This window comes from Phyllostomus discolor, chromosome 3 (assembly GCF_004126475.2).
Source record: "Phyllostomus discolor isolate MPI-MPIP mPhyDis1 chromosome 3, mPhyDis1.pri.v3, whole genome shotgun sequence".
NCBI classification, from domain to species: Eukaryota; Metazoa; Chordata; class Mammalia; order Chiroptera; family Phyllostomidae; genus Phyllostomus; species Phyllostomus discolor.
In genome coordinates this window covers 132,531,195-132,547,626 of record NC_040905.2, presented here as the reverse complement: position 1 = coordinate 132,547,626, position 16,432 = coordinate 132,531,195, and the positions used below count along the sequence as shown (strand labels likewise).

Genomic DNA, 16,432 nt, shown 5'->3' with positions numbered 1-16,432 from the left:
CTAATTTCCTTTTTGGATTGTTCATTCATTTTTTAAAAATATATTTTACTGATTGTGCTATTACAGTTGTCCCATTTCCTCCCCTTCACTCCCCTCCACCCTGCACACCCCCTCCCACCCACATTCCCCCCTTTAGTTCATGTCCATGTATCATACTTATAAGTTCTTTGGCTTCTACTTTCCCCATACTATTCTTACCCTCCCCCTTTCTATTTTCTACCTACCATCTATGCTACTTATTCTCTGTACCTTTTCCCCCTCTCTCCCCCTCCCACTCCCCTGTTGCTAACCCTCCATGTGATCTGCATTTCTGTGGTTCTGTTCCTGTTCTAGTTGTTTGCTTAGTTTGTTTTTGATTTTGTTTTAGGTGTGGTTGTTAATAATTGTGACTTTGCTGTCATTTTACTGTTCATATTTTTTATCTTCTTTTTCTTAGATAAATCCCTTTAACATTTCATATAATAAGGGTTTGATGATAATGAACTCCTTTAACTTGACCTTATCTGAGAAGCACTTTATCTGCCCTTCCATTCTAAATGAAAGTTTTGGTGGATAGAGCAATCTTGGATGTAGGTCCTTGGCTTTCATGACTTGGAATACTTCTTTCCAGCCCCTTCTTGCTTGCAAGGTCTCCTTTGAGAAATCAGCTGACAGTCTGATGGGAACTCCTTTGTAGGTAACTCTCTCCTTTTCTCTTGCTGCTTTTAAAATTCTGGCCCTATTTTTAATCTTGTGTAATGTAATTATGATGTGCCTTTGTGTGTTCCATCTTGGGTCCAAATTCTTTGGGACTCTCTGAGCTTCCTGGACTTTCTGGAAGTCTATTCCCTTTGCCACATTAGGGAAGTTCTTCTTCATTATTTGTTCAAATAAATTTTCAATTTGTTGCTCTTCCTCTTCTCCTTCTGGCACCCCTATAGTTCAGATGTTGGAACGTTTAAAGATGTCCTGGAGGTTCTTAAGCCTCTCCTCATTTTTTTAAATTCTTATTTCTTCATTCTTTTCTAATTGGATGGTTTTTTTTTCTTCCTTCTGGGCCACTCCATTGATTTGAGTCCCAGTTTCCTTCCCTCACTATTGGTTCCCTGTACATTTTCCTTTATTTCCCTTAGCATAGCCTTCATTTTTTCATCTAATTTGTGACCAAATTCAACCAATTCTGTGACCATCCTGATCACCAGTATTTTGAACTGTGCATCTGATAGGTTGGCTCTCTCTTTGTCACTTAGTTGTATTTTTTCTGGAGCTTTGATCTGTTCTTTCATTTGTGCTATTTTTTTTTTGTCTTGACATGCCTGTTACATAGTGACAGGTGGAGCCTTAGGTGTTCACCAGGGTAGGGTAACCTGGATCTCTGGGTTGTGACGCTATATGTGGGGGAGGGGTCTGAGTGGGAATAATGGCGCTTGTTCCACTGTCTACCGGTTTTCAGTCACTTCTCCAGCTTCCCACAAGCAAATTGGGCCCTTCTGGTGCAGATTCCCATGTGGGTGGGTTTGTGTATGTTCTAGGACCCTGTGGGTCTCTCCAATGAACTCCCCTGTGAGGCTGGGAATTACTGCTCCCCCTTTGTTTTGCCTGGTTTATCTGTGTGTGAATGTGGGTCCGGCCAGTCCACCATTGCTTTGCCAGCCAGCTGCAGCCTCGTGGGCCCCACTCCACAATCTGCCACCTCACTGAGTCCATGCTGCCACCTTGCATGCCCTGGACTGCTAGCTGCCACCTTGCTGAGAGTCCTCTGCACTCCGGCTGCCCGACTTGGCCCCCACCACCAGTCTGGATGAATGCGTCCACTTTAACTCCTTGGTTGTCAGACTTTCATACAGTCTGATTTTCTGTCAGTTCTGGTTGTTTTTCGTTTTTAAATTGTTGTTGTCCTTCTTTTGGTTGTGCGAGGAGGTAGAATGGGTCTACCTATGTCTCCCTCTTGGCCAGAAGTCTGGATTGTTCATTCTTAGCGTGTGGAAACACAACTGATTTTTTAAAAAGGTTTTATTTATTTTTAGAGAGAGAGTAAGGGAGGGAGAAAGACAGGGCAAGAAACATCAATGCATGGTTGCCTCTCACATGGCCCCCACTGAGGACCTGGCTGGCAACCCAGGCACATTCCCTGACTGGGAATCAAACCTGTGACCCTTTGGTTTGCAGCCCATGTTCAATCCACTGAGCTACACCAGCTAGAACCAAAAACTGATTTTTGTGTGTTGATGTAGTATCCTATAACTTTGCTGAATTTGTGTACTAGTTCTAGCAGTTTTTTTTGTGGACTCTAACCTAAATCTTAATGATTTTCTGTGATGTAATATGTCATCTATGAATAGAGATAAGTTTACTTCTTCTTTCCTAATTTGAATACCTTTTATTTCTTTTTCTTGCTCAGTTACCTGACTAGGACTTACAATACTATGTTGACAGAAGGCATCTTTCTTTTGATTTTGCAGGAAAAGCTTTTTAAAAATTTGATTTGCCTTTCATCACTATGACATTTGCTTAGGGTTTTTCATATTTGGCTTCTACTATGTTGAAAAGTTATTGTTTTCTATGTTTGTTGTACATTTTTATCATGAAAGGCCATTGAATTTTGTCAAATTCTTTTTCTTCATTAATTTAGATGATCATGTATTTCCTCCCTTCATTCTGTTAATGTAGTGTATTGCATTGATAAACTTTTAATGATTTAAAGCACAGATGGCAAACACAAGGCCCATGGGCTGAATCCAGCCCTCCACCTTGTTTTATCCAGCCTGGCACCTTGTTTCTACCTGGCAGAAGCACCGAGCTCTCACTTAACTGTTAAGAAGTAGTTACATTGATACAGTCCATAAATTACATTTGGCCCTTTGAAGGCAACCACAAGGCTGATGTGGCCCCCAGTGAAAATGAGTGTGACACCCCTGATTTAAAGGATGTTGAACTATCCTTGCATTCCAGGAAGAAATTCCATTTGGTCATGGTGTATGATCCTTTTAATATGCTGGTGAATTTGGTTTCCTGGTATTTTGTTGAGAATTTGCATCCATATTAATAAGGGATATTGTTCTGCAGTTTTCTTATAAAATCTTTGGCTTTTGTGTCAGGGTAATGTGAGCTTCATAAAAAAGGTTGGAATCCCCTCCTCTTTGATTTTTGGGACTAGTTTAAGAAGGATTGGTGTTAACTTTTTTTTAAGTGTGTGGTATAATTCAGCAGTAAAGCCACCTGGTCTTGTGCTTTTCTTCATTGGGTGGTTTTTTATTATTGCTTCAATCTCCTTAATAGTTATAGGTCTATTGAGATGTTCTATTTCTTCATGGTCATTTTTGGTAGGTTGTGTGTTTCTAGGAGTTTTTCCATTTCATTAGGTCATCCAATGTGTTGGTGTGCAACTAGTGCAGGTTTTATAGCAGTAAACAAGGTAGACACATTTTCTACCTCCAAGGAGCTCATATGCCAGAGCAGAAGACAGCCAGCCAATAAATATCTCGGGGCAGTGTCGGGTGGGGTGAGGGGAGTTGTTTGAGAAAAGTAGTACTAAGTCAATGCTGGATGTGCGCTTTTGTAACAGGTGAATCCATTTAAAGAGTATAAAAAAAGTTCTAAGAGCAGGCCCTTGTTGGTGTACCAGGTCCAAACTGGTCTGATTCAGAACTGATTGAAATAAACAGTGACCCATGAAAACTTTGGAAGCCTTGTTTTTTTTCCTGACAGGTATGAAAGTGTGCCCTTTCTTGTTGACCAGCTCTAGATGGCCCTGTGGTATTTGGAAGTACTGAGTTTGCAGGCAAAATCCCCTCAGCTGGGTGACCATATAATGTACTATCCAAAAGGGTGCTGTTAATAAAATACCAGCACAGGGCAACCAGGCTTTTTCAGAAAAACTAGGACCAGTATAACCCTCCCACAGCCTATACTGGAGTCAATCATGTCTGTAGGGGTGGACATGCACAAATCCCAGGAGTGGGCACAGCGTGATGTCTGGGTAGGTCTGCCAAGGGTGCCTCCGGCTATTTGCTTCATGAGCTCCTGGTGCCTACTGGGAACAGCAGGCTCAGAGTTCTGTCTGGGTAATTCCTACCCAATCTTCAGGTCATTCCTCAAAGAGATTTCCTGACACGTTCCTCTATCCCCACCCCTAGGAAGTACCTCCTTTCTGATTCATTTTCCTTCATAGAACTTGTTACCATTGCTGTTGTATTTTCATGTAAATTTATTTTCTCTTTAGTGCATTTTCATGTGACTCTCCTTTTCCTGTGTGGATGAAAGACTGCAGCACAGGGAGGTCTCTGTTCTGCTCATGGCTGTCTCTTCAGCAGCAAGCACCATGCTGACCTTAGTAGTCCCTCCATGAAGTGAGCAACAGGTGGGCAAAGGAACCAGTGGAGATCTGGGACTACCTTTATGCAGGGGAAACCTGGGACCATTCTTTCCAAATGCATGGGTTTAGGAGTGCTTGGTCAAATACCATGTAAGGATGAGACCCTCAGTCTGATATCAACCTCTACTGTTGTAGAAACAGGGCCAAATTCTTTCTTTCTGCCTAGGCAGGTTCATTCCAGATGGGTCTGTTCACATTCAACTCCGCTAAGGCCACTTCTGGTCACCCCTTCGGTATCCAGAAAAAAAGAAACATGCAACCAGAGCTAAGTCACATCCAGTTAAGTTGTAGCAGTCTTCCCGTGGGTTCAGAGACAACTGGGCAGAGCACAATCTGCACTTAGCAGGATGGCGGCATGCAGGGTGTATCTATGAGCTTCCCGGGGCTGTCATAACAAAGTACCACAGACCAGGTGGTTTAGAGCAGAAATGTGTTCTCTCAGGGTTCTGGAAGCCAGAAGTCTGGATAAAGATGCCAGCAGGGCCACACTCGCTCCAGAGGCGCTAAGAAGGGTCTGTTTCAGGCCCCTCTCTAGATTCCAGCAGTCTCTTGGCTTGTGGCAGCATCACTCAAATCTCCACAAGGCTGTTTTGTCTCTTTGAATGTACATGTCTGCGTCCAAATTTCCCCTTTTTATAGAGACACAAGTCCTGTTGGATTGGGGCCCACCCCATTCCAGCATGATTTCAGCCTAACTAATCACACCTGCAACACCCTAGTTAAAGTCCCATTCTGGGAGACTAGATTCAGGACTCCAACATGAATTTGAGGAGACACAGTCCAACCTCCAGCACAGGGTGAGTTGCCTAGTGCAAACCTGCTTTTTGACCCTAGGTCTGTGACCCAGGCTTTGTTAGAGAAGCAAACAGGATGAGAAAGGAAGCCCTGATCCCATACCCTGGGACCCATGTGGGGAGAGCAAAAGCAGCTCCAGGCAAAGTAGTCTCTGCAAGGTTCACACTACTGAGTGGAAAGGAAGGAGTAAAGGGAGCCAATCTTAGTCTCAGAATCAAGGGTAGAATAAGATCACTGGATACCCATATCAGTAAAGGACCGGCACCCTCCCTTTGTCCTTGCAGGTGATGATATGGATGAGGGCACAAATGGTAAATTATTTTAAATTCTTGCCTTGGCGTGGGTTTTCAGAATCATAAAAGAGCCAGGGCATTCTCTGTTGATTGAAAAATGGAGAAACTGAAGGCACAGTAAACATAAGAAAGGAAGTGCCACTCTCACCGGCAATGGAAGTACATGTAAACCAGAAATAATTTTCCCATCATCTTGGCAAAGAGGTGGGATGGGCATTGTCAGTACTGAGGACCTTGAGGACCTTCCCAATGCCTTCCACCCTTCTGAATTCCTTCTGGTGAAAATTCTAATCACTTGCAGGGTGGGCATGCATTTCCTTCCATGACCACCTGAAGACCATCAACCTGACAGGGGCTACCAGCATGTTCAAAACCCTTACCCTGCAGTGGTAGTTTCATCCCTCACTTGTGGGTTCTCTCCATCCATTGCTTCTGGCCTGGACCTGACTCTGATCCCTCTCTGCACAGACCACTGTCCTTGCCACCCTTGGTCTCATAGGTCTTTCCTGCCAAATGCCCTATCACTTTGTTTGATTTCCTTTATCTTGTCTGATTTCCTTCATCTTCTCTGAAATAGTATTATTTGTATACATGTATATTGCCCCCTGGCCAAGACCAGGAAGGAAGGGCCCTTGCCATTCTCTGTGCCTTGGGGCCTAGAGCTGGGCCTGACATGGACAATGAATACTGGATGAGCAGGTACATTGTGGTGCAGCCACCCCTGGAGTTGTGGAGCTGTGGCACAATACGGAATCTCAGGGAGAGACAACCAAAAAGGATAACTGGTGGGAGAAGAATGTTAAAAAATATGGACAAAATTATTTTATGCAAAAACAAAACCACCTATATAGTGCGTGGAAAAAGGAAAGATAAAGAGCAAATATTAATGGGCATTTCAGGATGGAAGAATTACTGATTTTTCTTTTTTGTTTACTTATATTTTTATTATAATAAAGAATATTTATTGATTTTTAAAAAACATGTTTACTGAAATTAGAGAGGAAGGGGGTGGGGAAAGAGAAACATCAATTGGTTGACCCCCATACATGCCTGACCAGTATGTGCCCTATGAATCCAACGGCAAGCTTTTTGGTGTAGGGGACCATGCTCCAACCAACTGAGCCACTGGGTCAGGAGGGCAGAAACAGTTTTGTTATTCCACTCATTTATGCATTCATTGGTTGCATCTTATCTGTGCCCTGACAGGGGATAGAACAATCCCCTTGGCCTATCAGGTGGACGCTCTAACCAAATGAGCTGCCTGGCCAGGGCCAATAAACATTATTTTTGCACTGAGAAAAAGAATGACAGCTATATATACATTTTTTAAAAGGAATTAAAAAAAAGGGTCAATGCTAGGTCAGAATTCGTCCAAGCCCCAGCCAGGCCCCATAGGGCCTCTCGTCCCTTGCCACTCTCAGGATGTGGTCCTGGTGACGTGGGTGGCACAGCCAGTGTTTCCAGCCAGGCATGGTGCTCTCCATGTCCCTCTGCTTCCCGCCAGGTCTACACATCCATCCCTACCCTGTCTGAACCATGGACTGTTCTCCAGGCGGTGGACCTGCCCAGAGACCAGGAGGGCCATGCAGTGCCAGGAGCAGGATCAGGCCACCACGGTGGAGGTGGCCGTCCAGTCAGGCTACGGTTCTATGATCCTTATCTGCCAGCAGCGGTGGGGCCAGGACCGCTAACCAGATAGGTCGTGGAGGAGCGGTGTGAGCAAGGCTTCCCCATCACCTCCCAAACGTAACCACCACCCTGGAGCTGCGACAGTGCGACCCGATGGCATGTCTGGTCCGCTCACCGAGCGGGAGCTCCCGGAGTCTGGTCACTTCCACGGGGCCATGGAGCTCTGGATTGAGGGCATGCGCTGCCCAGGACGGGCGGTCTGCTCTCCGGCGGAGTCTTCTGTAGTCGGGTTCCCAGAACCACAACTTCAGAGTTGACGGTACAGAAAAAGCCCTGGCCGCCCCCAATGTCCCGAAGACCCTGTTGGCTCTCCGTGTGCTGACCTAGTTTCTGGGTGCCTTTGAGATAGTACACCACTGCCTTAGCCAGCCTCGCCTAGGCAGCAGCCCGGGAGGCGCAGAAACGCTGACGCTCGAGAGGGTGCGCGCGCAACATCAGCTGGAGGCAAAGGAGCCCCTTTCCGCTCCGGTGCATTGCACAAACCAGCCCTGCCCTAGGCAACGTCCTGCTGCCCCCTGTGCAAGGCTCCGCCCTCTCTTACGCAGGATCCTACGCAGAACTGCGCGGCGGCGTACAGGCGGCGTACAGGCAGCGTACAGGCGGGCAGCAAGCAAGCCCGCCCACCCTGAGTTCTCTGGGGACTATGTAGTGGGTGGAGCCAAGGCGACCGTGTTTACAGTCGGTTCCCTCCAGGTCCCATTCCAGCCCGGTTTCTGCGAGGTGTGCGCTGAGCGCATGCTCGAAGTTTTCGTAGCTGTGGAACCCACAGCACATAGCTCGTAGGGGCCAGGCCAAGGAAACGGGCATCCGTGAGGCCCAGTTCGGCAGCACGGACTTAGGGATGCCTCTACCACTTTCTAGCTGTGTCACCGCAAATGAGGTAAAAAAGCGACTCTGATGGTGATGATAGTGTCGTTCTGGTAGTACTGTTGGAAGGATTAAATGAGCTAAAACATCCAAACTAGTGCTCTTAAAGTAGCATTTCCTATTTTAGCACCATTATTGAAGTTGTACACAAGAGATGTACAGTGGATTCTCAGAACAGGAACCAGTAAAAACATATTCAGTATCTACTGTTACCATCTTGTGCTAAGCACTCAGAACTCCCTGATGTAAAAAAATGTACACTGAAATGGGGGAGAAGACAAATCTGCCATGTACAATAACTCCAAAGAATTCATGTAAATACTTAAGTATGGCTCCCCACTTCTAGTGTGGGTTGTGTAGAGTGGCTCACTTCTAAAGAGCAGATAGAAAGGGATGGAGGCAATTTTACAGTGAAGAAACCTGATCAACACAACCAGATGACCAAGGTCAATTAACAGTTATAAGTCATGTTAACTATATGTACCCCAGATGACTCATGAGCAAATCATCAGACCAATTCCAATCGAGGGACAGTCAACAAAATACTTTATCAGCACTCTTCAAAACTGTAAAGGTTGTCAAAAACAAGGGAAGTTGGAGAAGCTGCCACAGACAAGAGAAGTCTGAGGAGACATGACAACTAAATGTAGTGGATTCCAGAACAAAAAGGGACATTAGGTGAAAAACAGACAAATCCGAATATGGATTTGGCTAATTTTTTAAAAAGCAGTTTAATTAAGATCAAATTTATTTCTTCCTTGGGCTTTTTTTAATAAAAAGTTTCTATAACTACTCTATCAGAGAGAATGTCTTTTTTGTAACTATGAAATTCAGACATCAACATAATTTTCATATTAACCATGTATGTAAGTTCCTTTACAGCTGGAAACCTGGAATTATTTGCAAAGGACAAAATATTTATAAATCTTGTTTATTCAACCAACTCTTAAGTAGCTGTTTAAATTTGAATTAAATCCCAGTAAAATACAAGGAATTTAAAAGCCACACCATACTTTATACTAAAAGAATAAAGATTTTTATTAAGCATTGTAAGTTGCATTCAATAGCCTTCAATACACCACACCACAACCCATCTACAATCAGTCAAACCCAACAGCAGTTCATTCTTGCACAATCCATGAGTTAGGGAAAAACTCCCTTCAACTTACAGTAAGATCCTACTCAGGTCTTGCGGGCAGGGATGGGGAATTACATCTCATTTCTGATCACTAATGTGTGATGAAGAGCATCAGGAGAATTATATGAAAACGAATAAGAAGTGATTCTGATTTCAAAGTACATTGTTTGGAAACATTAACAAAAACATCAAAATGATATAAGTATACCTGCTTCTACTAAATTCTTGATGGGAAAAGTTCTCAAGAACAAGCAATTTGATTCCTGCTACAGAAGGGTTTTTTTTTTTTTTTAAGATCAAAGGGATTTTTTTTTGTTTTTCACAGAATTTCATATTTTGCTAATATGAAGGCATAAAAACAGCAACAAAGAACAATAATGCATACAGCAGTGAGTACACCAGGGTAATGTTGATATTCGAAACAGCTAGATAATTTTGGGGATTTTTTAGAATAAATGCAACAGAGGTCAATAATCACAAAATTTTAAGGTTAGAGCAAGATCAGTCAATGACTAAACAGAGTTAACATCTTTTATAGGACTATTACTGATTATTAGCATTTTTGTTTGCAAATGGGCACATACTGGTAAGAATGGAAGAAAGGACAATAACATGCATAATATTAACTACACACTTTAAAAATTATGAACCATGCAGAAGTTTAGCTCAAGTAGTAGCACTAATGGTCTACGTTCGATTCAAAACCACATAGTTCATTGATCACAGATGCATGGTATTTAAGTCACAAAAAGTTTCAGAACACATTGTGTTGATTTTGAAAGGTCATTTGCATCTTCTATGATTTCAACTTTATCTCCATTTAACTTGCTTGTAAAATATGTATGATGTACTGTATATTGAAAATCAGCAGAACGGCAATATTACTCTATAATTTTTTGTTTTGATAGTTGCACTTTTTCTTTTAACACAAAAGAACCACATCAACAGTGATGAAATTTAAGTAAGAAAAAAAACTGTGGTTGTGCCTTATTTCTTTCATAATCATAAAATCAAAGCCTTAAACAAAGCTTTCTTGTGAACAGTAATGCAAAATCAAAGATAATGGCATACATATGGTGCCAAATGCTAAAAATGATATTTTAAGCTATATATAAAGACTGCCAAAATTTGTTTTCTTTATAGTTCAAGAAACACAACTATAGGCTTTTGTCGTAACCAGTTTAAACTGTGTGTACTTCATTTTAAGTGTGGGAGTCAAATGCTCTTCATTTTCTTTTTGTTTTATTGTAGCATTTTGACTACAACTGGTTAAAACTAAAAATGTGTTTTTTAAATCTCTGATATCAAAGAGGGATCCGAATTTCCAAAGTCCTCATTTTTCTCTTACGGAAAGGAAAAAATGTACATAACTGTAGGCTCTCTTTCTCTCCAGATATTCCTAAATCCTTACCCTTCCAGCATCCTTCACCCTCTATAAAAAATAAGTTTATTCTTCTTGCTTTAAGACAGCTGCCTCCAGAGCATCAGCTCCACAGCAAGCACTGTCTGTGCTTAGTGCATTTAAGTGAGGATTTGTATTGCACGTCTTAGAGTCATTGTTCAAGGCACTTTCCGAGTGGCTGGGGGCCCTGGCATCGCCTGCACTCCCATTCATCTGGGAAGCCAGCTTCTCAGCCACTGCTCCATTTTCAGCCAGAGACCCATCTGAAGACACGGCGGAGGACTTGGATTCCCCAGATCTCGACTTCAGTTCTTTGGCCACTTCTTCTGCTGAAGCAGCATAAGGAGGCTTGCCCTGTTTAAAATGAATTACAAGTGATAGGGCAGCTTTTGATAAACAGTGGGAAAGAAGGGGCGCTAACTGAGGTTTGATGGTACTCGCTACACATTCAAGAATAGAATATAAAACAGTGCATGTACTCTCTATACATACTCCATACACATTATAAGTCTACATACACTCGACACATTCTATTATACACTCTTTATCCTATATACTCTATATACATTCTCTATGCATGCAATAACACACTCTGTCTTTGCTTCTGATTGACCTTCATCTGGCAGAAGCTTTTCCTGTTTCAGTGGTTTCCTTCTGTGTCCACTTGTCTCAACTTCCCTGTAGTTAATGTCGTGATGATGGGTGATGAGGGAGATCCCCACTTGAAGAGTCCTAAGTAATCCTTTTGTATAGCATCAAGCCATTTAAAGTATTGTAACAAACACCCCTTTAATCTACTCTGAAGTTTCAGACTATGCCTGTCCCCCATACAACCAACAACTGGCACATCTGCCGGTAACAGGCAGCAGGATGCCCATTTCTACTAGGAAATGAAAAGATGAAGCAATTATTGCTGGGTAACTTCAGAAAGAAACAAGTCTGCACTGATAATTGCAACATATTTGTGGTTTATCTCTTCTGAATGGGTCTGTCCCTCCTCCTAACAGATTTAAAAACAATTCTCTGGAAAAAATGAACATTGAGATGGATTCAGCACATTTCCTGAAAAGACAAGGCCTCTCTGTAAGGATCTGTACAGATGACTAAGATCTATCAGTTGCTTACATCTTCTTAGACCATGGTTTCTCAACCTGATGCCAAGTTTTTAGACCTCATAATTCTGTCATGGACCATCTGGTACACTGTAGGGTGGTTATAAGCATCACTGGCCTCTGCCCATAGAAAGCAGGAGCACTTGCGGTCTAAGCTGTGACAATCAACCATGTCTCCTAACAATCTAGTGTCCCCTATGAGTGACATTGCCAGGGCTGAGAACCACTGTCAGAGACTGACTTATTGCTGAAGAAAACATTAATGGTCTTTACCTTCAAATAGTCACTTGGAAGATGAGAAAACTGAGGCCTAGAACAGGTATGCTGCTTACAGATCTTCCAGTTCCACATCCCATCCCCTTCAACAAAAGATGGCGATGCGCCTAGTGCCTTCTAGTTCTCGCCACTCGGGGAATCAGGTGTTTGCTTGGTTGAAAATAAAGGCCATCTGCTCAGCCCAAAGTGGGGCTGAAAGTGTCCATCAACCTAGCCTTAGGGACATCTTCTCCTATACCAGTGGCTACCATGTACCCCTTTGGGCTCCGTGTCCCACACTGTCTTCTCATTTTAGTTTTCAATCTTAGAGTTCAGAAACTTTAATGTAAACTTTTTCAGAGGTCTGTACTACTGTAATTTTCCTGGAACCTTGAAATAAATAAAATAAAAATATAGGAAGAATAAAATATAGGAGGGCCAAGAAGGGGCAAAAAATAATACTGAAGATATCAAGTACATGCTTTCAAACCTCAAAGCCCATGCTCTCTCTCTCAGGAAACAGTCCACTCACTGGACTAAACAAACACCTGCAGCATACGGTACTGGCAGTGGTGACATGGTGGCCTCCTCACAGGTGCCTACTGCAGGAACTAGGTCAAGGGCCCCATTTATTAGGGAACCTACCCATAGTCACAGTCTGTGGAGGGGGTGGGGGAGATATGCATGGAGGATGTAAAAGTAATGAAAAGGAAAGTCAGCTTGTACCTCTCTCTCTAAAGCCAATTCTTCCAGTAAGCCATGGCCACTGAGGTGTCCCCCCACCAAGTGACTGACCACAAGCACAGGGCAGCACTGCCTCTTCTGCACACATACTCTTAGAACTAGCCCCACCAGGATGACAACAATGGAGACAGGAGACAAGACACTCTCAGGAGACAAGCTACTCTTCATTATCTGTCCTCAAGATTCAGAAAGACTACTGTCACCTAAAAATGAGCAACAGAAAGTACCAAGGTAGAACTACATGTGATGCCATTCTAGGAAAGTAAGGAATGAAACAACAGCCTTACGGGCAATGAAATATTTCAAAGGCATGTCCATAAAATCCCAAGACTGCTCCTCTGATTTCAAAATGGGCTGTGACAGGACAGGAAATACACAGATGAAACCAAGAAAAGCAAGGAAGTGAGGTGAAAATCTTAGAGACGAATTCAAAATAAAAAGATTATTCCAAAACTGAAGACTAAGCTAGGAGAAACACACCAAATAAATATTGTAATACCTGAATAAAGTGAAAAGGAAGAAAATTTTTACAATCAGAAAGAATCAAAGATAGGCAAATGCAAATCAAAACTATATTTGATACTACTTCATACCTATTCGGATGGTTAAAATCAAAGACAAAATAACAAAAAATGTTAGTGAGAATGCAGAGGAATCAGAACCCTCAGCATTGTTGGTAGGAATGGAAAATGGTACGGCCACTTTGGAAAAAGTTGGGTGGTTCCTTAATTAGTTAAACTGAATTACCTCATGATAATTCACTCCCATGTATATACCCAAGAGACCAGAAAACATGTGTCTACACAAACACTTGCACATAATGATTATAGTTAACAATACTCTATTGTACAGAGTGGGGCAAAAGTAGGTTTATAGTTGTATATGAAACAGTTTTTTCTTAGTATTAATTTTTATATTTCTTTCCAGATGAGCTATAAATCTACTTTTGCACTACCCTGTGTACTTGAAGGTTGTGTATGAGAGAGAAGATCTTAAAAGTCCTCATCACAAAAAGAGAGACTTTTTTAAAATTATGTAAGGTGATGGATTCTAACTAGACTCAATGTGGTGATCATTTTGCAAATATACAAATATTGAATCATGTTATATATCTGAAACTAATTTAACATTATGTTTATTACATCTCAAAAAAACTGGTGGAAAAAAACCGAAATTGTACATATATGTTCATAGCAGCATTATTCATAATAGCCCCCAAATAAAAACAACCTAAATGTCTATCAACCAATGGATACAAATGTTCCACACAGTAGAACACTACTCAACAATTAAAAGGAATAAAGTATTAGTACATGCCACACATGTATTTATTTAAATGAAAGGTAAAGACAGCCAAGTCCACCAAGACACAAAGCAGATATGTAGTTTTAGGGCTACGGTGGGGTAGTACAGGGGTAGTGACTGCTCATGAGTATGTGGTTTCTTCTTGGAGTGACGAATGTTTTGGAATTAGTGGTAACTACTGCATGACCTTGAGAATTGTATACTTTATTTTTAAAGATTTTATTTTTAGAGGGGATGAAGGAAGAAAGGGAGGAAAACATCAATGTGTGGTTGCCTCTCGTGTGCCCTATTGGGGACCTGGCCTACAATCCAGGCATGTGCCCTAGATTGGGAATTGAACCAGTGACCCTTTAGTTTACAGGCTAGCACTCAAGCCACTGAGCCACACAAGCCAGGGCAAGAAGTACATACCATAAACAAGTGAATTGTATGGTATGTGAGTTATATCTCAAAAAAAGAAAGGGAAAGATAAAAGAAATCAAGAGCATGACAAATACTGAAGAGAAACTCTGAAGGACAAGACAACAGAAGCACCAGAGATTAAAACAAGCAAGGAAAAAGAAATGAAAAACTAGTAAATTCAAGAAAACTTTCTGATGTAAAACAAGATTTAAAATTGTGTTTGAAAGAGCAGTGACCTAGAGCAACCAGTAGCAAGGTGTATCACTAAACTTTGACAGAAAAACAAAAAACAATTTGGACATTTAAGCCAAAACAGCAATGACTTCAGAGGGAAAGACAATTAGATCATTTTTTTAAAGTTCTCTACATGCAGACCAGCACAGCCCACTTTAAAAAATTATTTATTTATTTATTTATTTATTCTTAGAGAGAGAGGAAGGGAGGGAAAAAAGAGAGAAACAGCAAGTTGCCTCTCACTCGCCTCATAGTGGACACTTGGCCCACAACCCAAGCATATGCCCTGAGTGGGAATTGAACCAGTGACCCTTTGGTCCGCAGGCTGGCACTCAATCCACTGAGCCACACCAGCCAGAGAGACAATTAGACTATTATCAGCCTTTGACAGCAAAGCTTTATGAGAGAAAAAAATGATATCACAGATATAAGGCACTTGGGGAGGAGATGTGAGTCAATGTTTTCAAGTACAGATATACCTTGCTTTATTACTCTCCGCTTTATTGTGCTTCACAGATGTTACAATTTCAGACATCAAAGGCAAGACCCTCCATGAGCAAAAAAGATTACAACTCTCTTTATTGAGGTACTTACTTTATTGCAGTGGTCTGGAAATAAACACACAATATCTACAAGGTATACCTTAGTTAGGAAAACAACCCCTTTCAAATTGAGTATTTTTTCCCTAAGTCCTCCCTGAAGAATGTACTAAAGAACAAGCCTCAGAGGAATAAAATGGGCCTGCAGACACGGGCTGGTGGGGCAGAGACGTACAGAACCTGGATAGATGAGGCTAAAGGAGTGTAAAGCGGGTCACTCCTATATGCTCAAATCATGCAGATGGTAACAGCACAGCTATTTTTTTAAAAAAAATTCAAGATGGCGGGAGCGGGGAAGCATATGCCAACATTTTACCTGTTCTTAGTGATGATGCTGGTGACAGCAGTATTAACTGTTCTGAGCTGCTTGTGTGTGCAATATGGGATAAAGTAAATATGAATTATGGTACATTCCAAGTTAATCATCCCCTAAGTTCTTAGGAACCAAGATTCTCAGATGGGAGGATATACAGATTTAAACAGTAAAGGTTAAGTAAGATTTCTGAAGTTCTAAATTTGAATTGAAAGAGTCAACATAAACTCTTGAGGTTTTCCACTGAAAAGAAAAAGGCAGTAGCATTAAGTGTATACATTTCTGCACCCAGCATATATAATGTGCATATGCATACCTTCTTCCCCTCTAGTTCTGTCCACAGGAAAAGCCCAGAAGGTGTGACTTGGTATGGAAGAAAGGACAGGCATAACAATGAAGAAATCAAGTGAAAGCACCATAGTCCTCAGTATGAATTGAAAACACTGGTAGAATTCATGAGGATTCTATCTTAAATATATATATATATATATATATATATTTTTTTTTTTTTTAAAGCATTTTCATGTATGAAATACGGAGCTGTGTGTACATACAGAACTAGGAACAGTGACTAACCCCTAACCCCATGGTAGTCAAAGTGCATCGGTGCCTAGTCTATGGTCTTCAAAAGCTGTTTCCCACTGAAGAAACCAAGAAACTAAGAGAAGTGGCTGTTGCAGGTCTGCTGGGCTGGGTGACACCCTAGAGAGAAAGCTACAGAGGACCTGAGGTCATAGTGAAAAGGCCCAGCAGCCTAGAATGAGCAAGGTGAGACTTCAGCACTGCATGCAGACCTTTCCTTTCCTGTAAGGGCTATAATACTTGGGCACCAAGCAGGAGGCAATGGGAAGCATCTATTTATAAAAAATGCCCTAAGAAATAAAGAAAAAGGAAATGATGGGTTAAGAACATCTTCATTCTGCAATCCCT

At 41.8% G+C, this 16,432-nt stretch overlaps 1 protein-coding gene across 1 annotated transcript in view; it reads right to left on the bottom strand.

Moving 5' to 3' along the window:
- Nucleotides 1-9,011: 9,011 nt before the first annotated feature.
- Nucleotides 9,012-16,432, bottom strand: part of FAM120A (family with sequence similarity 120A) — a 126,534-nt gene continuing 119,113 nt past the window's right edge. The window contains 1 exon segment of the mRNA XM_028531488.2: nucleotides 9,012-10,892. Coding sequence (XP_028387289.1) covers nucleotides 10,584-10,892 — 309 coding nt within the window. The 3' untranslated portion in view covers nucleotides 9,012-10,583.